Source organism: Balaenoptera ricei, chromosome X, assembly GCF_028023285.1.
Source record: "Balaenoptera ricei isolate mBalRic1 chromosome X, mBalRic1.hap2, whole genome shotgun sequence".
Classification (NCBI taxonomy): Eukaryota; Metazoa; Chordata; class Mammalia; order Artiodactyla; family Balaenopteridae; genus Balaenoptera; species Balaenoptera ricei.
The window spans coordinates 110,594,269-110,616,256 of NC_082660.1; the positions used below are offsets into that span (position 1 = coordinate 110,594,269).

Sequence of the window (21,988 nt, forward strand, 5' to 3'; positions counted from 1 at the left end):
TAGAGCGCAGGCTCAGTAGTTGTGGCGCATGGGCTTAGTTGCTCCGCGGCATGTGGGATCTTCCCGGACCAGGGCTCGAACCTGTGTCCCCTGCATTGGCAGGCGGATTCTTAACCACTGCGCCACCAGAGAAGCCCCTCCCCAGGAATTTTTAAATCTTTCCCTCTTAGAATAAAAGGTTTTCTGTGCTTTAAAACAGTCGTAAATTTTAAAATCAACTTGTTATGCTATAAAAGTAATTTGAGTCCTATTTTAAATAGGTGTCACTTGGCTAACATGCACTGGTAATATGTTAGCAGTCCCAGTTGCTTGACAGATGTAGATGTTAGATGAAATCCAGTTGGTTAAATTATACTCAGTTGTCCAAAGAGGAACGTAACTAGAGAAATTAAAAGAAATCCTCAACATTTAGGCAGCGTCTAACCAAAAAGAAATAGAAACAACGTGAGTTAGTTTCCTATAGCTGCTGTAACAAGTTACCTGTAACTGAGTGTTTTGCTTTTTTTTTGTTAACATCTTTATTGGAGTATAATTGCTTTACAATGTTGTATTAGTTTCTGCTGTATAACAGAGTGAATCGGTTATACGTATACATATATCCCCATATCCCCTCCCTCTTGCGTATCCCTCCCACCTTCCCTATCCCACCCCTCTAGGTGGTCACAAAGCACGAGCTGATCTCCCTGTACTATGCAGCTGCTTCCCACTAGCTATCTGTTTTACATTTGGTAGTGTATATATGTCAGTGCTACTCTTTCACTTCGTCCCAGCTTACCCTTCCCCCTCCCCGTGTCCTCAGGTCCAATCTCTACCTCTGGGTCTTTATTCCTGTCCTGCCCCTAGGTTCATCAGAACCATTTTCTTTTAGATTCCATATGTATGTGTTAGCATACGGTATTTGTTTTTCTCTTTCTGACATCACTCTGTATGACAGACTCTAGGTCCATCCACCTCACTACAAATAACTCAATTTCGTTTCTTTTTATGGCTGAGTAATATTCCGTTGTATATATGTGCCACATCTTCTTTATCCATTCATCTGTCGATGGACCCTTACATTGCTTCCATGTCCTGGCTATTGTAAATAGAGCTGCAATGAACATTGTGGTACATGACTCTTTTTTTTTTTTTTTTTTTAAAGTATTTATTTATTTATTTTTGTCTGTGTTGGGTCTTCGTTTCTGTGCGAGGGCTTTCTCTAGTTGCGGCGAGCGGGGGCCACTCTTCATCGCGGTGCACGGGCCTCTCACTATCGCGGCCTCTCTAGTTGCGGAGCACAGGCTCCAGACGCGCAGGCTCAGTAGTTGTGGCTCACGGGCCTAGTTGCTCCGCGGCATGTGGGATCTTCCCAGACCAGGACTCGAACCCGTGTCCCCTGCATTAGCAGGCAGATTCTCAACCACTGCACCACCAGGGAAGCCCTACATGACTCTTTTTGAATTATGGTTTAATCAGGGTATATGTCCAGTAGTGGGATTGCTGGGTCATATGGTAGTTCTATTTTTTGCTTTTTAAGGAACCTCCATACTGTTCTCCATAGTGGCTGTATCACTTTACATTCCCACCAACAGTGCAAGAGGGTTCTCTTTTCTCCACACCCTTTCCATGATTTATTGTTTGTAGATTTTTTGATGATGGCCATTCTGACCAGTGTGAGGTGGTACCTCTTTGTGGTTTTGATTTGCATTTCTCTAATGATTAGTGATGTTGAGCATCCTTTCATGTGTTTGTTGGCAATCTGTATATCTTTGGAGAAATGTCTATTTAGGTCTTCTGCCCATTTTTGGATTGGGTTGTTTGTTTTTTTGATATTGAGCCGCATGAGCTGTTGTATATTTTGGAGCTTAATCCTTTGTCAGTTGCTTCATTTGCAAATATTTTCTCCCATTCTGAGGGTTGTCTTTTTGTCTTGTTTATGGTTTCCTTTGCTGTGCAAAAGGTTTTAAGTTTCATTAGGTCCCATTTGTTTATTTATTTATTTTTAAACAAATTTATTTATTTTTGGCTGCGTTGTGTCTTTGTTGCTGTGCGTGGGCTTTCTCTAGTTGCGGCGAGCGGGGGCTACTCTTCATTGTGGTGCACAGACTTCTCATTGCAGTGGCTTCTCTTGTGACAGAGCACGGGCTCTAGGCACGCAGGCTTCAGTAGTTGTGGCACGTGGGCTCCAGTAGTTGTGGCTCGCGGGCTCTAGAGCGCAGGCTCAGTAGTTGTGCTGCACGGGCTTAGTTGCTCCGCGGCATGTGGGATCTTCCTGGACCAGGGATCGAACCCATGTCCCCTGCATTGGCAGGTGGATTCTTAATCACTGTGCCACCAGGGAAGCCCCCAGTTGTTTATTTTTTGTTTTTATTTCCATTGCTCTAGGAAGTGGGTCAAAAAGGATCTTGCTGTGATTTATGTCATGGAGTGTTCTGCCTATGGTTTCCTCTAAGAGATTTATAGTGTCTGGCCTTACATTTAGGTCTTTAATCCATTTTGAGTTTATTTTTGTTTATGGTGTTAGGAAGTGTTCTAATTTCATTCTTTTACATGTAGCTGTGCAGTTTTCCCAGCACCACTTATTGAAGACGCTGTCTCTTCGCCATTGTATATTCTTGCCTCCGTTGTCAAAGATAAGGTGGCCAAATGTGCGTGGGTTTGTCTGGGCTTTGTGTCCTGTTCCAGTGATCTATATTTCTGTTTTTGTGCCAGTACCATGCTGTTTTGATTACTGTAGCTTTGTGGTATTGTCTGAAGTCAGGGAGCCTGATTCCTCCAGCTCTGTTTTTCTTTCTCAAGATTGCTTTGGCTTTTCGGGGTCTTTTGTGTTTCCATACAAATTGTGAAATTTTTGTTCTAGTTCTGTGAAAACTGCCATTGGTAGTTTGATAGGGATTGCATTGAATCTGTAGATTGCTTTGGTTAGTATAGTCATTTTCACAGTGTTGATTCTTCCAATCCAAGAACATGATGGTATATCCCTCCATCTGTTTGTATCATCTTTAATTTCTTTCATCAGTGTCTTATTTTCTCTTTCAGGTTTTTTTATTGTTAGTGTATAGGAATGCAAGAGATTTCTCTGCATTTTGTATCCTGCTACTTTACCAAATTCATTGATTACCTCTAGTAGTTTTCTGGTAGCATCTTTAGGATTCTCTATGTATAGTGTCATGTCATCTGCAAACAGTGACAGTTTTACTTCTTCTTTTCTGATTTGGATTCCTTTTATTTCTTTTTCTTCTCTGATTGCTGTGGCTAAAACTTCCAAAACTATGTTGAATAGTAGTGGTGAGAGTGGGCAACCTTGTCTTGTTCCTGATCTTAGAGGAAATGGTTTCAGTTTTTCACCATTGAGAATGATGTTGGCTGTGGATTTGTCATATATGGTCTTTATTATGTTGAGGTAGGTTCCCTGTATGTCCACTTTCTGGAGTGTTTTTATCATAAATGGGTGTTGAACTTTGTCGAAAGCTTTTTCTGCATCTATTGAGATGATCATACGGTTTTTATCCTTCAGCTTGTTAATATGGTGTATCACATTGATTGATTTTCGTATATTGAAGAATCCTTGCATTCCTGGGATAAACGCCACTTGATCATAGTGTATGATCCTTTTAATGTGCTGTTGGATTCTGTTTGCTAGTATTTTGTTGAGGATTTTTGCATCTATGTTCATGAGTGATATTGGCCCGTAGTTTTCTTTTTTGTGGCATCTTTTTCTGGTTTTGGTATCAGGGTGATGGTGGCCTCATAGAATGAGTTTGGGAGTGTTCCTCCCTCTGCTATAGTTTGGAAGAGTTTGAGAAGGATAAGTGTTAGCTCTTCTCTAAATATTTGATAGAATTCACCTGTGAAGCCATCTGGTCCTGGGCTTTTGTTTGTTGGAAGATTTTTAACCACAGTTTCAATTTCAGTGCTTGTGATTGGTCTGTTCATATTTTCTGTTTCTTCCTGGTTCAGTCTTGGAAGGTTGTACTTTTCTAAGAATTTGTCCATTTCTTCCAGGTTGTCCATTTTATTGGCATATAGTTGCTTGTAGTAGTCTCTCATGATCCTTCGTATTTCTGCAGTGTCAGTTGTTACTTCTCCTTTTTCATTTCTAATTCTGCTGATTTGAGTCTTCTCCCTTTTTTCTTGATGAGTCTGGCTAATTAATGGTTTATCAATTTTGCTTATCTTCTCAAAGAACCAGCTTTTAGTTTTTATTGATCTTTGCTATTATTTCCTTCATTTCTTTTTCATTTATTTGTGATCTGATCTTTATGATTTCTTTCCTTCTGCTAACTTTGCGGGGTTTTTGTTCATCTTTCTCTAATTGCTTTAGGTGTAAGGTTAGGTTGTTTATTTGAGATGTTTCTTGTTTCTTGAGGTAGGATTGTATTATTATAAACTTCCCTCTTAGAACTGCTTTTGCTGCATCCCATGGGTTTTGGGTCATCATTATAATTATGTTTTAAACACAACATCTCACCATCTTGAAATCTTCCATACCCCTCATATAAACAGGTACCACCACTTGCTGATTCTTTTTATGCCAGTGTTGGCTTTCAGAGTGCCATTTTTCCCAACCACTGTTCCCTCAAGATTTCTGACTGCCTGGCCCCTTTATGTCAAAGCTTTCTTGGACATCTTTCTCTCTGTGTGCCTTCTTACTTTTCTCCTTACCTGGTACAAAGCCTGAATGTGCTTTCACAAAGAGGCCTTAAGTTACCTCAGGATACTTTATTCCATTCAGACCTTTTCACATCCAAAACCTTCTCTAGTATTCATACCTCATTTTCTTCTGTATTCACAATTCCTGTGCCCCTCATATACTTATTTTCTAAATATCATCTTCCCCACCTGCATTTCACTTAAATACTTTTTTTTTTTAAATCATCTCCCATCCCTTTCTTTTGGCGCTTTCCTCCAGTCCCAAGGTTTCTGTCTTTTGTCAATCGGTTTTCTCTCTTTTACTCTTAACCTTTCTGGTAGTTCTGTTTTCTCACCCTTCTCCAAAAGCTCACACTCTGATAATGTATATGTAGTTTTCAGTTGAGTGCTTCTGAATAAATATCTGCTTTTCAAAACAGTGAAATCTAAACTGTTAGCATGGAAATAACCCCTGGGAAGATGAGGTCTCCACTTGAAAGCTTCAAATAGAGATTCTCCTGCTAGTGTTGAATGATGGAGCTTTATCTAATATTATCTGAAATGGGATGACTACTTGAACCATGCAAAATATTCACTATTATGAAATGAGAATAGATCATTGATTTTACACTTCTATTTTGGTTGACTTGAGAAACAAAACTTAACCACCTCAGAGAAGGTAACTTTCATATGTTTTAGATTATATTCAGCATTTATTCTTCAGGATAATTATAGACTTAGAAATGTTTAATCCTGTCTCCTAGTCCATGCCAAAGTCCCTTCCAGTGATGAGAGGAATTCATAAGCTACAAGACAACCCAATCCATTTTATACTGATATTGATTGTTGTAGCTGTTCATCCTTATATTGGGTTAAAATCTACTGGCTTTAATTATATTCATTAACTTTAATTCTGCCCTCAGGCTAAACAGAATTTGGATCCCTTTTCTACATGACTGCCTTTTAGATAGTTATTCTATCCTCTACACCCCTCTCCCTACAATTTTCTTTTCCCTTTGAGATAAATACTTGACTCTTCCAACTGTTCTTCATAGGATACCATTTTCATCATCCTGATTGCTCTCTATGGACGTTATACTTTGTTAATGTCCCTTCTAAAATGTGTTCAGAATTAAAAATAATACTCAGTATGTAGCAGAATTGAATCTGGATGTTGCACACCTGGACGTTAATGCAGACTGAAGTTACTTCAAGTTTTTTAGCTGCCATGTAATGTTGGCTCATGATGAGTTTGTAATTAACTCAAATCCCAAGACTTTAATCTGGAGGTTTCCCTTCACATGACCTCTTTCCAAACCAAGATTCCATCTTCCTTTAGTTGTACCACAGATTTTTTAAGTCAGAATATAAGACTTTACACATATCCCTATTTTATCTCATTAGCCTATCAGCCAGCCTTGGTTTCTTTGAACCATGGTTTTTGTCATCTAGCTTATGCTGATTCAACAAAGAGTCTTGAAGCTAGTGTTGGAATGTTTTCAGACATCTGGGAAACAATAATCAAAAATCATGGAGACTGTCTTCCAAAAATTGTTGTATGCAGATATAACTCAGCTCTTGAGGTGTATATGAATTCATACCATTGTAAATTGGGCCCAGGAAAGACTGAAGTCCATTGCCAGCCTGCAAGACAGAAGCCTTTTGTTGAACATTAACTCCAAGAGAGATGATGTTCCAAGACATATTGTGCCAACATAAGGCCAAAGGAGCTGCTAATTCTTCCCAAGAAATCAGTTACTATACATATGAAGTAGAGACAGAGTCATTGTGACCATTCTTTCATTTTGCATTTGGCAAGCATGTACTGAACACAGTGTCAGGAACAGTGTGAGGTTCTAGAGAACCAGGTTTGCCTGGGGCAACCCTGATTTGTGCCTCTTGTCCCAATGTAATTATTAGTAGCATCATTTTTCACTTTCAAAAGAGTTCAGGTTTGGAGGATAAATTATCTTGGCCACCCTTCTCATAATCCAACCAGTTCCTTTTAGTATTTTATCTTGGTTAAATATTACACAGCTGTAATTTGGCAGCTCTAATGAGGCTGCAATAGTACTTCTCTTCCATTTGAACAGATTGTTTCTTGACCGTGGGCAGTTGATAGCAAAAGTAACTGCAGTTAAGGTCTACAAGTACTTAGTATTTTTCCTGAGCCACCCTCTAGAGGGCAGTATTATATACATTTGAAATGATCCAATTCTAACAAAAATGGACTCTGTTTATACGTGAAAATCATAAACATTTGATGCTCTTAAAGAATACATTGGAACCAACATTGTGAATAAAACTTATCTTTTGCTAATCAATAAAGAATATTCTGAACATTCTTTTTTTTAATTGTAAAAACAACTTAGATGCCTTGAATATACAATGATCCATTATAACAATTATGCATAGACTTTAAGAATCTGCATATTTTATGCTTCTTTCGTGTTTTTCCTAATTAATGATTTTACATGGTTAATAATTTTAATATATTCTGCATCACATAGTTTTCATATTTATGTAAAATAAGCACTTAAAAATGAATAGTTCTGATCTACCTGCTTAAATATTACTTTCCTCTAAAAGAGAAAACAAAAATGCTAGTTTTTACTTTATAACCTGAATCATGTGGTAATGTAGAATTCTAGTATTTAGAATTAGAATGTTTCTTAAAGATTGTGTCATCAGTGGGTAATTTGTTAACTCCTAATATCAAAAGTATATTGCTTGTGTTTGACATTTTTGGATTTCCTAATGTAATGTTCTCTTTTTAGAAAAGGTGGACAAGTCCTATTTTCAAGAGAAGATGACTTTTAACAGTTTTGAAGGATCTAAAACTTGTGTACCTGCAGACATCAGTAAGGATGAAGAATTTGTAGAAGAGTTTAATAGATTAAAAACTTTTGCTAATTTTCCAAGTAGTAGTCCTGTTTCAGCATCAACACTAGCACGAGCTGGTTTTCTATACACTGGTGAAGGAGACACCGTGCGGTGCTTTAGTTGTCATGCAGCAGTAGATAGATGGCAGTATGGAGACTCAGCAGTTGGAAGACACAGGAAAGTATCCCCAAATTGCAGATTTATCAATGGCTTTTATTTCGAAAATAATGCTGCACAGCCTACAAATCCTGGTGTCCAAAATGGTCAGTACAAAGCTGAAAACTATCTGGGAAACAGAAATCATTTTGTTTTAGAAAGGCCATCTGAGACTCATGCAGACTATCTTTTGAGAACTGGACAGGTTGTAGATTTATCAGACACCATATACCCAAGGAACCCTGCCATGTGTAGTGAAGAAGCTAGATTAAAGTCATTTCAGAACTGGCCAGACTATGCCCACTTAACCCCAAGAGAGTTAGCTAGTGCTGGACTCTACTACACGGGTATTGATGATCAAGTACAATGCTTTTGTTGTGGCGGGAAACTGAAAAATTGGGAACCTTGTGATCGTGCATGGTCAGAACACAGGCGACACTTTCCTAATTGCTTCTTTGTATTGGGCCGGAATTTTAATATTCAAAGTGAATCTGATGTCGTGAGTTCTGATAGGAATTTCCCAAATTCAACAAATCCTCCAAGAAATCCAGCCATGGCAGATTACGAAGCACGGATCATTACATTTGGGACGTGGATATACTCAGTTAACAAGGAGCAGCTTGCAAGAGCTGGATTTTATGCTTTAGGTAAACTTTATTATAAAATTAGGCTAATAAATAACTTTCCAACTATCCCAGGGCTCCTAAAAAGTAAATAGATGCTATTTGCCCCCTGAACTGGTAAATATTTAGGTGTAGGCTGACATCATTATTTATATTAGTATTATTCTGTGAACCCTTATGTTGACTCTGTAATATAACCACTGAATTTACATGGAAAAGATTACCATATTATGAGTCATATTTATCTTTATGTAATTGTGTTTTGGAGAAGAATGACATGCAAAAGATGATAGATATCCCTGATAGAAGAATAGGTCTGAGAGTAATACTAACTATAATTTATTGCACACCTACTATATGTGCTCAATACGTATATTACATGCATTTTCCCTATGCCTCACAACAACCCTGTAAGAAGAGTTAACATTAGGGAGTTTACTTTGGCTGATGTTAAAATTGATACCTGCCTTTTGTACATAGACTATATATTTGAAAGCTGCCCTGTATATTCGAAAGGTGCCTTATTGCTTAAAATGAGCACTTTTCAAATGGACTGCTGTAGACATGTCAGTAGGGAAGGAAGGGCCATTAGTGTGATGGCTTCCAGGAATATTCAGAAAAATTATACCGTTATGTATCTGACCCAGTTACTTTAAGATTGAATAGTGCCAAAATACAAAATATAAGTTATTTCAGTATTTTATTTACTTAGTATCATATAACAATCTTAAAAGTTTGTTTAGTGTCATATAGCTATAACCTTAGAGAAACTTATCCTGTAATTTCATTATGCTGAACTTTATTGTTAAAGTTTCACAGTTTGAAAAAGTAAATGTAGCATTGATGGCCCCAAATGACATATGTTAAAGCAATTGTGATTTTTCACATAAAAATTGGGAAATTCTATTTTTGTCTTCTGTAAAATACCTCAAATTGAATCAGTGAATTTAGTATGTATTTCCTCCTCAAATGATCTTATCTGTTACTTAGACGTGAATTCAGATATCTTCTTTTAAGCTATGAGACTTTCATGTAATTTAGAAATGCTTAATTTTATAGTATTTAAAAGGATATTTTGGGGTAAGCTTGTAATTGCACAAATACATGTATTTTTACTTGTGTGTTTCTTAGGTGAAGGTGATAAAGTAAAGTGCTTTCACTGTGGAGGAGGGCTAACTGATTGGAAGCCCAGTGAAGACCCTTGGGAACAACATGCTAGGTGGTATCCAGGGTAAGGTATTTAAATGTTCCTTCAGTGACAGGCAAGTTGGACAGTACATAAGCAGTGGGAAGACTTGAATAACTTTTCACGTCAGCTATTTTTGCCTTCACCAATTGACATTTGAAATTCGCACCAGGTTTATAAAAATGGGGTCACCTACTTTATATACATTAAAAAAAAACACCTAAGCCTTCTCCAGTGACCATTCATTACTTATGTATCATATCTATGATGTTCAGATGATTCTATTTCTAAACACCAAATTAGGAATGTATGGGACTTCCCTGGTGGCGCAGTGGTTAAGAATCTGCCTGCCAAAGCAGGGGACACAGGTTTGAGCCCTGGTCCAGAAAGATCCCACATGCCACAGAGCAACTAAGCCCATGCGCCACAACTACTGAGCCTGCCAGCCACAACTACTGAGCCTGTGAGCCACAACTACTGAGCCCGTGTGCCACAACTACTGAAGCCCATGCACCTAGAGCCCATGCTCCGCAACAAGAGAAGCCACCGCAATGAGAAGCCCGCGCACCACAACGAAGAATAGCGCCTGCTCGCCGCAACTAGAGAAAGCCCCCGTGCAGTAACAATGACCCAATGCAGCCAAATTAATTAATTACTTTTTTTAAAAAAAAGGAATGTATGCTTTTGTTGTTGTTGGAAGTAGGCTCTTTATTTTTTTTATTTTTAAAAATTTTTTTGACCGCGTTGGGTCTTTGTTGCTGTGTGGCTTTCTCTAGTTGTGGTGAGCGGGGGCTACTCTTCATTGCGGTGCGCGGGCTTCTCATTGTGGTAGTTGCAGCACGCGGGCTCAGTTGTGGCGCATGGGCTTAGTTGCTCTGCGGCATGTGGGATCTTCCTGGACCAGGGGTCGAACCCGTGTCCCCTGCATTGGCAGGCGGATTCTTATCCACTGCGGGAAGTAGGCTCTATTGGGCATGAGAGCCCATGTTCCCAAGGAGATTCCTTAAGAATCCATCACGCCCTCTAACAAATATTACTGAATCTCACTGATTCTAAGGCACACAGTTGGTCACATTTTCAGATCTCTGAAATCAGGACACATCTGGTGGTGGGTCATAATTTAATTGGCAGTGGTAGTATATAATATAATCATGCTGCTTACACTCAGTGGCATCTTAGAAGGATGACATATTCTAAACGTCTCTTTGCCATCTTGCCTCTTTAAAGTACACAGATGTGTACAGTGTACAGTGATGTGAATTTTTGGCCTACAAAATAGTACAACTTAAAACTTCAGAATGATCATTTGAAAATAAATCTTAACCTTAAACAGCCTTAAAAGGAAAGGCTGAAAGCCTAAAGAATTCCTTTAAAATGTACAATTGGTTAATCTCTAAATCTCATTAAGATTACTTAAAACTTGTTTTTAAATGTCAAGGTGCTAATTTAATAACTTGCGTAAAAGCTGAAAGTTCTCAAGTTGATATTTTTGCTCTACTGACATTAGCATATTAGGATAACAAAGGGAACATTTTTTTAACCTTAAAATGATAGTTTGATAGGGAATTGAGTAACATTTTATTTTGTGGCTCCTTAGAAATATCAAAAAGCAAGTTAATGGAATTAACATGATGGAGGTTATATCTTTAATTATACTTTACTAATTTATGAGCTACTAAAGTTTAACCTTTTATTTGTTTAGGTGTAGATATCTGTTAGAAGAGAAGGGACAAGAATACATAAACAATATTCATTTAACCCATTCAGTTGAGGAGTCTCTGGTAAGTCACGTATTGTAGAATATATAGTTTCAAATATTACATAATTTGTTTTGCAATGATTTCTTGGTATAAAATTCACAGTATAGTATTTTAATTAATAATGTATGGTGATAGAATGTAAAACAACAAGGGTGAACCCTAATGTAAACTATAGACTTTGGGTGATTATGACGTATCAGTGTAGGTTCACTGATTTTAACAAGTGTGCCATGCTGGGAAGGATGTTGATAATGAGGGAGGGAACACATGTGCTGGGGCAAGGGGTACATGGGAAATCTCTGTATCTTCTCCTCAATTTTACTGTGTACCTAAACAGTCTTTAAAAAGTAGTTGTTAAAAAATATTAACTCTGTTACATCGCTAAACAAAATATAATGGTTCAGAAGAGAGTTATGCAAAATCACCTGAAGAAACAGAATCGCTCCCAGGGCAGAAGGCTTGATAGAGGTGTTAAGACACCAAAAGAAGGTATGTGTGACCAAAAGGAAGTCAGTGAGCAAAAATGATACAAATGAACTTATTTAACAAAACAGAAACAGACTCACAGACTTAGAAAACAAACTTATGGTTACCAAAGGGAAAAGGTGGGGAGGGGGCTAAATTAGGAGTTTGGGTTTAACATATACAAACTACTATATTTAAAATAGATAACTGGGACTTCCCTGGTGGTACACTGGTTAAGAATCCGCCTGCCAATGCAGGGGACACGGGTTCGAACCCTGGTCCAGGAAGATCCCACATGCCGCGGAGCAACTAAGCCCATGCACCACAACTACTTAGCCTGTGCTCTAGAGCACGCAGGCCACAACTACTGAGCCCTTGTACCACAACTACTGAGCCCTTGTGCCACAACTACTGAAACCCACGCCCCTAGAGCCTGTGCTCCGCAACAAAGAGAAGCCACTGCACTGAGAAGCCCATGCACCCCAATGAAGAGTAGCCCCAGCTCGCCGCCAACTAGAGCAAGCCCGCGCGCAGCAATGAAGACCCAACACAGCCAAAAATAAATTTATTAAAATAAATAAATAAAATAGATAACCAACAAGGACCTACTGTATAGCACAGGGAACTCTGCTCAATATTCTGTAATAAGCTAAATGGGAAAATAATTTGAAAAAGAATAGATATATGTATATGTGAAACTGAATCACCTTGCTGTACACCTGAAACTAACACAACATTGTAAATCAACTATACTCCAATATAAAATAAAAATTTTAAAGTAAAATAGTAATGTATGGTGAGCTTAAAGGGGAGATCTTGAAGAGTGCTTGTTTTTCTTAAGCGAAAGCAAATTTGTGAAAAGGGAATCAGGATGAACTGATTTAAGTATCACTGTAGGCGAAAATGGGCTTGAAGAACTAAAACACTTAAATCCCTCAGCCTTCTGAAATTAGACTTGTATAATGTGTTTTGTGCTACTAGTCTTTAACTTTTCACAGACAGTATTTAAAATATCAAAAAGGTATCTATATTGATACTGTGGCCTGGGGTGGCCAAGGCATCAGTACTTTGTGGAAAGAGCCCTGGACTAGAATGAGACACAAGAGTTGCCATTATGGCCCTGCCATGAACTGTATTGCCTCAATCAAGTTGTTTAATCTCCCTGAGCCTCAGCTTCTTGTCTGTAAAGTGAATGGATTGGGTTAGATGATCTTTTAACTTCTAGCTTCATCAGGCTATATGCCTCTTGTGAATATTCATATGTTGAACTGGAATAAAGCTAATTTATAAACTCATGATTAACATAACTTCTCAAATTGAAGTAATTGTCTTCTACCAAAAGGAATTCTAACTTATAATTCATATTTCTATTTTAGACGAGAACTGCTGAAAAAACACCATCATTAACTAAAAGAATTGGTAAATATTCTTATTAAAATAAATACTTTAATTTCATTGCCAATTTATTATACTTGTTATTTATAAGGTGGAAGGGTAAACTGATTCTTTCAAGGTATATTTCTTTGAGATGAGATTGCTATAGACTTAAGAATTAATGAAGTGCCTATAAATTTAAGTTGGATATTTATATACTGGGAACATTGGTTCAAAGGTTGGACAGTTTTTCCAAGTTTGAGAGGAACAGCTGTAGGCTGTCCATTGTTATTTCTGTTAAAATCACAAAAAGCGTTAAGTGTATTTTTGTCAATGGGGTTTCTTTAGTTAGCCAGGATTGTGAATCCAGTGCTCTACTAATGTGCCATCACAATGATCAGCCCTAACCTTCCTGCTTCCTTATTCCATGCCATCTTTTTGCCTTCCCCAGCTTCTTCACAAAGGAGTATGGTTTGGTTTGTTTACCTCCTATTACCTTTTAGAGAGGTAGAGGATTTTTATCACAAAGATTATTTACTCATCATAGACATCTTTAAAAACTAAAGTGTGCAGAGAAAGATATGTGAAACAAAGAAGATATTGTTATCCCACTTTTCGGATGAAGAAACAGAGAGGTTAAGTGACCTGCCCACGGTTACATTACAAAGCATTAGTGGAACTAGGACTGTAAAGAAGGTCTTCTGAATTCTACATCACACTACAGATCTCATTCTCAACCTAGGCATCATGTTTCAAAAATAGTAAAGTTTAATTTAGAATATGTCTGGTGTCTGATGATAGGTGACTCCCTATACTCATAACATCATCTATTTAGTATCTTAAGGATTAGAAGGCAAGGGAATACTATAAATATTCATACGTATGCTAGAGAAGGAGAGCCACTTTGATACTATTTGATTAAGGTTTTGTAATGTGCATAAATGGTAGTTTAAGAAATCATTTTTTCCAGCCTGTATTTTTGAAATTATCCAGAAACAGAGATTCTATAACACTTCTTGATAATAATCATCCTTATACTGCATACTATTCCTTTTATGACTAGTAAGACTCTTGCTCTGGTTTAGGATTAGTGTTTTTAAATGAAGATATAATTCATACAGCAAAAATTTCACCCGTATAAAGTATACACTTTAGTGGGTTTTGGTATATTCACAGGGTTGTACAACCATAACTACTATTTAATTGCAAAACATTATCATAACCCCAGAAAGAAACCCCATACTCCTTAGCAGTCATTCACCATTGCAGCCCCTCGATCCCCAAGCACAAACAACCACTTATCTACTTCTGTTTCTATGGATTTGCCTATTCTGGACATATCATATAAATGGAATAATAATGTGTGGTTTCAAGGTTCATCCAGTCATATAAGTTCAACCCTTATCATATATGAGTACTTCATTATTTTTTATGGTGGAAAATATTCCTTTATATGGATAATACCACATTTTGTTTATCCATTCATTAGTCAGTGGACATTTGGGGTGTTTCCACTCTTTGGCTATTATGAATGACGCTGATGCTGCTATGAACGTTTGTGTTCAAGTTTTTGTGTGGGCATATGTTTTTAATTCTCTTGGGTATATGTTTGGGGATGGAGTTGCTGGGTCATGTGGTAACTCTATGTTTAAACTTTTGATAAACTGCCAGACGGTTTTCCAAAGTGGCTGCACCATTTTATATTCCCACCAGCAGTGTATGAGGGTTTCAGTTAGTTTTTCCACATCCTTGTTAACACTTGTTGTCTGTCTCCTTATTACACCTCTCCTAGTGGTGTGTGAAGCGTATCTCATTGTGGTTTTGATTTGCATTTCCCTGATAGCTAATGCTGTTGGGCATTTTTTTATGTGCTTATGGGCCATTTGTATGTCTTCTTTGGAGAAATGTCTGTTCATCTCCTTTGCCCTTTTTTTAGTTGGGTTACTTTTTTTTTTAATTATGGAGTTGTAATAGTTCTTTATATTTTAGTTCTTTATACATTATACATATAAGTCCCTTGTCAAGTATATGATTTGCAAATATTTCCTCCCATTCTGTGGGTTGTCTTTTCGCTTTCTTGTTGGTGTCCTTTGAAGCATATTACTTTTTAATTTTGATGAAGTTCAATTTGTCTGTTTTTTGTTGCTTATACTTTTGGTGTCATATCTAAGAAATCATTGCCTAATCCAAGGTCATCTGTGTTTTCTTCTAAGAGTTTTATGGTTTTAGCTCTTACATTCAGGTCTTTCATCCATTTTGAGTTAATTTTTGTATATGGTATGAGGTAGAGGTCCATCTAACCATCACCCAGATCAAGATATAGAACATTTCCACCACCCTGGAAAGCTCCTTCAGGCCCCTTCCCAATCAATATACACCCTCAAGTTATATTCTGACTTCTGTTACCATAGATTAGATTTGAACATCTTAAAAATGTAATCATACAGTATGCACTCTTTTGTCTCTGGTTCATCATTATGATGATGTTTCGTTTATCATATCTATGTGATTGATCCATGTTGTCTGTGGCAGTAGTTCATTTTTCTTTCTTGCTGTGTAATATTTGAATATACCAGAATTTACTTATCCATTCACCTGATGATGGGCATTTGAGTTGTTTCCAGTTTGGGCCTGTTACAAATAACAGTGCTGTGAATATTCTTGTGTATGTCTTTGGTGGATATATGTACTCATTTTTAATACCCAAGAGTGGGGAAGTCCCTGGCGGTCCAGTGGTCAGGACTCGGCGCTTTCACTGCCGGGGCCCAGGTTCAGTCCCTGGTCGGGGAACTAAGATCCTGCAAGCTGTGCGGCATGGAAAAGAAAAAAAAAATACCAAAGAGTAGAATTGATGAGTAAGAGGAGAAGTCTCCTCTTTTAGCACATCACTACACAATCTGTATTCCTACTTTGAGTGTCATTAAAGTGACTTTCTATTTGCTTTCTTGCCTTATCTAGTCCACCCCCCACCCCCAGCTGCAGAAACTAAGTCAGAGAGATAGGAAACTGATACATTCAAGGTCAAAGACTGGGTCTTCCTCTATTTCCCATGATTTTTTCAAAATAATTGCTGGTGATTCACTAAAGACATCCACACTTTTCAGATTTTTGAAGCACTTAACCCTTTTCTTATCTGTTTTACCTTATCTTGTACTGTTCATGTAGTCTTTAAAGCACCTAATCTCAATTCATAATGCTACAAAATACATACTCATTGCATTTTCAACTGTTTTAAGATTCTGAAAGTGATTCTTCAATGCCCCAAGTATTTCTAAATCCTCTTCCCAAAGCAGCTTTGGTTTGGTGGTTTGGTTTTGATTTTTTATTGTTGTTGTTGTTTATTTATTTGGCTGCGTTGGGTCTTAGTTGCGGCACTCGGGATTTTTTTTTTTTTTTTTTAGTTGCAACATGTGGGATCTAGTTCCCTGACCAGGGATCAAACCTGGGCCCCCTGCATTGGGAGCACAGAGTCTTAGCTGCTAGACCACCAGGGGAGTCCCTGGTTTTGGTTTTTTGCTTGTTGCTTAAATTTTTCTTTTTAATTATACTTTGCTGTTGAGTTGTGTTAATGAAAATAATTAAACTCTATGATCTTTTTCCTCACCAATTTTCATTTCAGATGATACCATATTCCAAAATCCTATGGTACAAGAAGCTATACGAATGGGATTCAGTTTCAAGGACATTAAGAAAATAATGGAGGAAAAAATTCAGACATCTGGGAGCAACTATAAATCACTTGAGGTTCTGGTTGCAGATCTAGTGAGTGCTCAGAAAGACAATACACAAGATGAATCAGGTCAGACTTCATTACAGAAAGGTACGCATGCCTGTTTTTAAAAAGCAAAACACACCTAACATCACTTCATTATGGATAGTATCTTACATGACTTTGTGGCCCATTCATTTCCCTCCTCTCATATTCCCCTTAGGATAAATGTTTTTTAAAACTTTTTACTATGAAAAATGTCAAACATACTCAAAAGTGGAGAGAGTAGTATAATGACCCCTCACGTACGCATTGACCATCTTCAATAATTGTCAACACTTTTCCAATCTTGTTTCACTTCTTCCCCCACCTTTTTTTCTTTGCTGTAGTATTTCAAAGTAAATCCCAGACATCCTATATATCATTTACCTATAAATACTTCAATAAATATCTAACAGATAGGGACTTCTTTTAACGTCACCTTAATACTGTGTGTTAATCTGCTCAGACTGTTATAACAGTACTGTAAACTGGGTGGCTTAAACAACAGACATTTGTTTCTCATAGTTCTGGAGGCTGGGAAGTGCAACACCAAGGTGCAGGCAGATTTGGTTCCTGGTGAAGACTCTCTTCCAGACTTGCAGATGGCTGCCTTCTCTAAGTCCTCACATGGCCAAGAGAGAGAGCACTCCGCTTTCTATTCCTCTTTTTATAAGGACCTTGATCCCATCATGGAGTCCCATCCTCATTACCTCATCTAAACCTAATTACCTCCCAAAGGCCCCACGTCCAAGTACCATCACACAGTGGGTCAGGGGTTCAACGTATGAATTTTGGAGAGACAGACATTTAGCCCATAACATACTATTGTCACACTTAACAAAATTAACAGTAATTCCATATCATCTGAAATTCAGTTGGTTTTAATTTTCCTCATTGTCTTAAACTGTTTTTACAGTTCATTTGTTCTACTCAGGGTCCAAGTAAGATCCAGTGATCCATTCATTTTAAAAGTGTGAGTTTATGCTCTATTTTAGATAAAGAACAACAAAGACTAACTTTTATCATTGTGTGTAGACTATAAGTTTTGTAGTTGAAACTCTTTGGATTTAGAGTGTTCTGCAACTTTTCATATGATGTAAATATATAAAGGGGTCATATTGCTAAATAGAACTTGAATTAATGGCATCTTAATACTATGAATCATATATAGAAAGTGTATTAAATAATGTAGAAGAGAAGTATATAACCTCCTTTTAGGAAAAAAAAAGATAAAAAATACAAGTTTCTCCTTTAAGGATGACAGCTACTCTAGAGCTTGCCAACAACATTGGAGGTTAAAGAAAAGGTTTCAAACTGAATACATTCTTGGGGTACTTTATTATAACTCTAAGCTTTTGACCACCTGTATCAAAAGATGAGAATTCTCCAAGGGCTAATGAACCTAAAAGTTCACTTTTTTTCTTTTTTTTTACCTTAAAGACCCTTTTGATCTTTAGGTTATTTCAGATGCTTTTGAAACATTATTCAGATAATTACATAAGTCATAAAACAGTATAACATTAATGATGTTTTAAATTACATTAGTTGATGTAAAAGATTCAGCAGAAAGCATATTTTCCTTAAAGATGCATGTATTTAAAACCTATAATAGCTCCATGTGTCTTGGTGATGGTGAAACAAACCATTTACTTGTGATACAAATGATTGTGCCATTCTCCCCATAACTACAACTGAAGCTTAATTAAGTTTGACAATAAGGTGTTAGTTTTTATACCTGAAGGTGTTTACAACAGAAAGATTTAGTGGGTTGCAGTAGGAAGAGAACAAGGGACAGAGTGCATTGGGGCATGTTTGTCCTCTATCCAACAGGAGTTGGTGGGGGGTTCTTATTACTGAGACTACAAGCCAGGGTAGTGTGGGAAGGAGAGCCTAAACAAATGCCAGCTCTCAGGGGCACAGGTTAGAATTCATCAGTTGATCGCTCCTTAGTCTCACAAAATTGAGAGGCAAGTGATTGTTACAGGCTATCTTCTCATGGAGGACTGCTGTCTATTTCTCTTCCCAAAAGCTGATGAGGAAAGACTGGCACTAAGAATCTTCTAATTCTATACAAAATAGAGGGTGGGCCTAATTGAAGTAAAGCAGATGGAAGTTATTAGAAAAAAGTACAATGTTATTGTTACTCATTGAGAAATCCTAGATTCAATACTAGTTTTTATCCCATTGACTCTGTGACAGAGAATACCCCCGTCTTCTAAAGATAGTACCAAATTAGTATCTTTTTTTCTTTCTTTTTAAAAACAACATAGTATGATATAAAGCCCTTTGCTTCATGTGTGTGCTAAGGCACTTGCTTTAATCCTTATGTGTATATTACAGAACATAATGTAAAAATCAAATAACCCATACACATTTCTTATCAGTCTGTCTTTCCACATGAATCTGCTCTGATAGGAACATTAATAACATCAGTTTATTCTAGAAGTGGTTTAAAGTAATGTAGTAAAAATATTAGCAAATAACATCAAAGATTATCTAGCTGTTGCCTTTATTGCTATGTGCCAGAACCTCCCGACCTAGAAGGGGGCCTTGTAGGAAGTAGAAGGGGAAAGGTACCTCAGGAAAGGAAAGAACCCAATAGTTACTCTAAAGGCTAGAGGGAAGTAATTGCCAAAGGTAAACTATTAGTCTGGAAAGAATGCCCAGACCATCACCATCTCAAGTAAGTGTCTGTATGCAAGCCTGAAATAAGGTAGGAAAAGTGGAGTTGATGATATCTGTGTTTGGTAGGCATGACATTTCATCCATTGTGGTCTGCAAACATGGAATCACAAACAATCGGAATGAAAGGAACCTTAAAGATCATATAAAATTTTCATTACTTCAGAGAAAACTGAAGTGCAGATATGCTGTTACTCAAGGTCACTCAGATAGTTGGGAGTAAAATTCAGGTTTCCTGACTTCTGGTCCAGTGTTCCTGTTTTTTCTTGTTTTTTTTTTTTTTACTTTTTAAAAAATTGTGGGGAATTCCCTGGTGGTCCAGTGGTTAGGACTTGGTGCTTTCACTGCTGAGGGCCTGGGTTCCAGCCCTGGTCAGGGAACTAAGATCCAGCAAGCCACGCAGCGCAGCCAAAAACAAAACAATTGTGGTAAATACACATAAAATTTACCTTCTGAACCATTTTTAAGTGTACAGTTCAGTAGTTTTAAGTACATTCACACTGTAGTGTAATCAATCTCCAGAACTCTTTTTATCTACAAAACTGAAACTCTTTACCTATTAAACAACAACTCCCATTTCCCCCTCCCCTGGCAACCACCATTCTGCTTTCTGTCTCTGTAAATTCGACTACTAGAGGTATCTGATCCAGTGTCCTTTTTTATTCATTGTGGCATTACATCCAAAAGTAATGTGTAAATTACTTGTCTTCCTTTTTTTGATTTTTCTTGGAATTACAAAGCTACTTTTAAAAAACACTGGGAAGGGGTAGTCCCCTTACCCCCAGGACTAGCCCAGGTGTAGAGAGACTACCTGAAGGGAAGGAAGCACAAAAGAGACCTGCTGTAGACTCAGGGCAAAGGGAATGCTGTGCTGGGACCTGTGAGCACTACAGGAGGAAACTCTAGCATGGTGGGACTGGCTCCAAGCACACAGGAGAAGTGCAAGAGGATTGGACATGAAGTTACTTGGGTTCTTCATTCTCATTTGCCTTTTTCTGCTTCTGCTGCATGATCGCCGAGTCCCTCTGCTTATGGACGGCAGCAGAAAGCCTGTTATCTCAAGTGCTTTCCCTTAACCAAGTCACTCTGCTTTTCCATATTCCTCTGGCAGGCTAGCTTGCACTGGTTACCACAGTCTTGGTGATGGCATGAATATATACTTTATTCCGACTTTTTTGGTCAGATGCTTCCATATAATATAAATCAGTTTATAATGCCATCCCTTTACTTCTGTTGTTTCCTATGCCCCGAATGCCTTTTTCCTGTTTGTATACCTCATCTGATGCCCCACTCCACCCCCAGTTCCTTAAATCCATTTCTTGAACTCATCCTTCAAGGCTCAGCTCAAAGGTCACTTCTTTGAAGTTTTCTCCAATACCCATAGCAGAGTTTACAGCTCCCTCTACTCTCTCTGCTGTTAAAGCAATTGTAACATCATTTTGGAACTGTTTTCTTTTCTCTCCTGCCCATTAGACAAGCTTCTTGGGGGCAGGCAGTTTATCTTCTTATCTCTGTGTTCCATGTTTGAGTTTTGATTATGCCCAGGAAGTTGCCTTTTAAGAAAAAAGATATTATATAATCCTTTTCTCCACCGCTAATCAAGAAAACCTTTCTGAAGCAATTCTGATATCTTTTTCCAGGTTAAAACTCTTCACTGGCTCCTGGGGTCCTCGGTGTCAAGTCCAAACTCCTTTACATGGGTTGCCAAATCCTTCATGATCAGGCTCCTGCTAACCTTCTGTAGCCTCATGTCATGCTATTTCCCCCTCAGATTCTCTTCCCAAGCCTTACCTGTGCACTTGCAGGCCTGGTTCTGTCTCTCTCCTTGGCGCCTGCTTATGTCATTTCCTCTGCCCAGAACCCTCTTCTCCCATTGCTCCTGTCCCCCAAGGCCATCTCCCTCTCCTACTTTACTCCTACTCATCCTTTAGGACCCAGTTTAGGTATAATTTTTTCTGGGAGGCCTCCCCTTTATGTGTGTGTGCACGGACACCCTTCCTGTGTTCTTCATAACACATTATAATTACTTTTTATCATCACACTGTATTATAATTTCCTGTCTGCTTGTGTTCCTTACTTGTCTATGAATGATTGGGAGCCCAGGGTCTATATATTTGTTAATTGTTCTATCTCTAATGCCTAGAACCTAGCTAAGTGTTCAGTAAGTATTTGTTGAATAAAATTAGACCACTGTTTCCCAAACTTGTTTTCAGAATAGTGTTCCCAGAATGTTAAAAGAGATGCCATGAAAAATGAACTCTGTAGTTAAATAGGGAAATGCATTTTGAATTTCTAAGAGGGCATATATGCTTTGTTACACTGCCCTGAACTTGATAGTCATGGTTCCCAAATGCCAGTGTGCTCAACCCCATAAATTTTAGATTCAGTGAATGGGGCCAAGGAATCTATTGTTAAAAAAATGCCCCAAGTGATTCTCATGTGAGGCTAAATTTGGTATACACTGGTATACAGTGATTACAAAGGTTGTTATAATATG

General features: G+C 37.8%; 1 protein-coding gene across 6 annotated transcripts in view; it reads left to right on the forward strand.

Annotated features, from left to right (window-relative positions):
* XIAP (X-linked inhibitor of apoptosis) overlaps positions 1–21,988 on the forward strand; it is a 48,361-nt gene that overhangs the window by 20,948 nt on the left and 5,425 nt on the right. For 3 of the 6 annotated variants that reach the window (XM_059911498.1, XM_059911499.1, XM_059911501.1), the window contains 5 exons: positions 7,389–8,297; positions 9,405–9,504; positions 11,162–11,240; positions 13,061–13,103; positions 16,678–16,878. In XM_059911498.1, the coding sequence (XP_059767481.1) occupies positions 7,421–8,297; positions 9,405–9,504; positions 11,162–11,240; positions 13,061–13,103; positions 16,678–16,878 (1,300 nt within the window). In that variant the 5' untranslated portion in view covers positions 7,389–7,420. The remainder of the gene's footprint in view (positions 1–7,388; positions 8,298–9,404; positions 9,505–11,161; positions 11,241–13,060; positions 13,104–16,677; positions 16,879–21,988) is intronic. The other 3 variants (XM_059911500.1, XM_059911503.1, XM_059911502.1) reach the window with 2 other exon arrangements.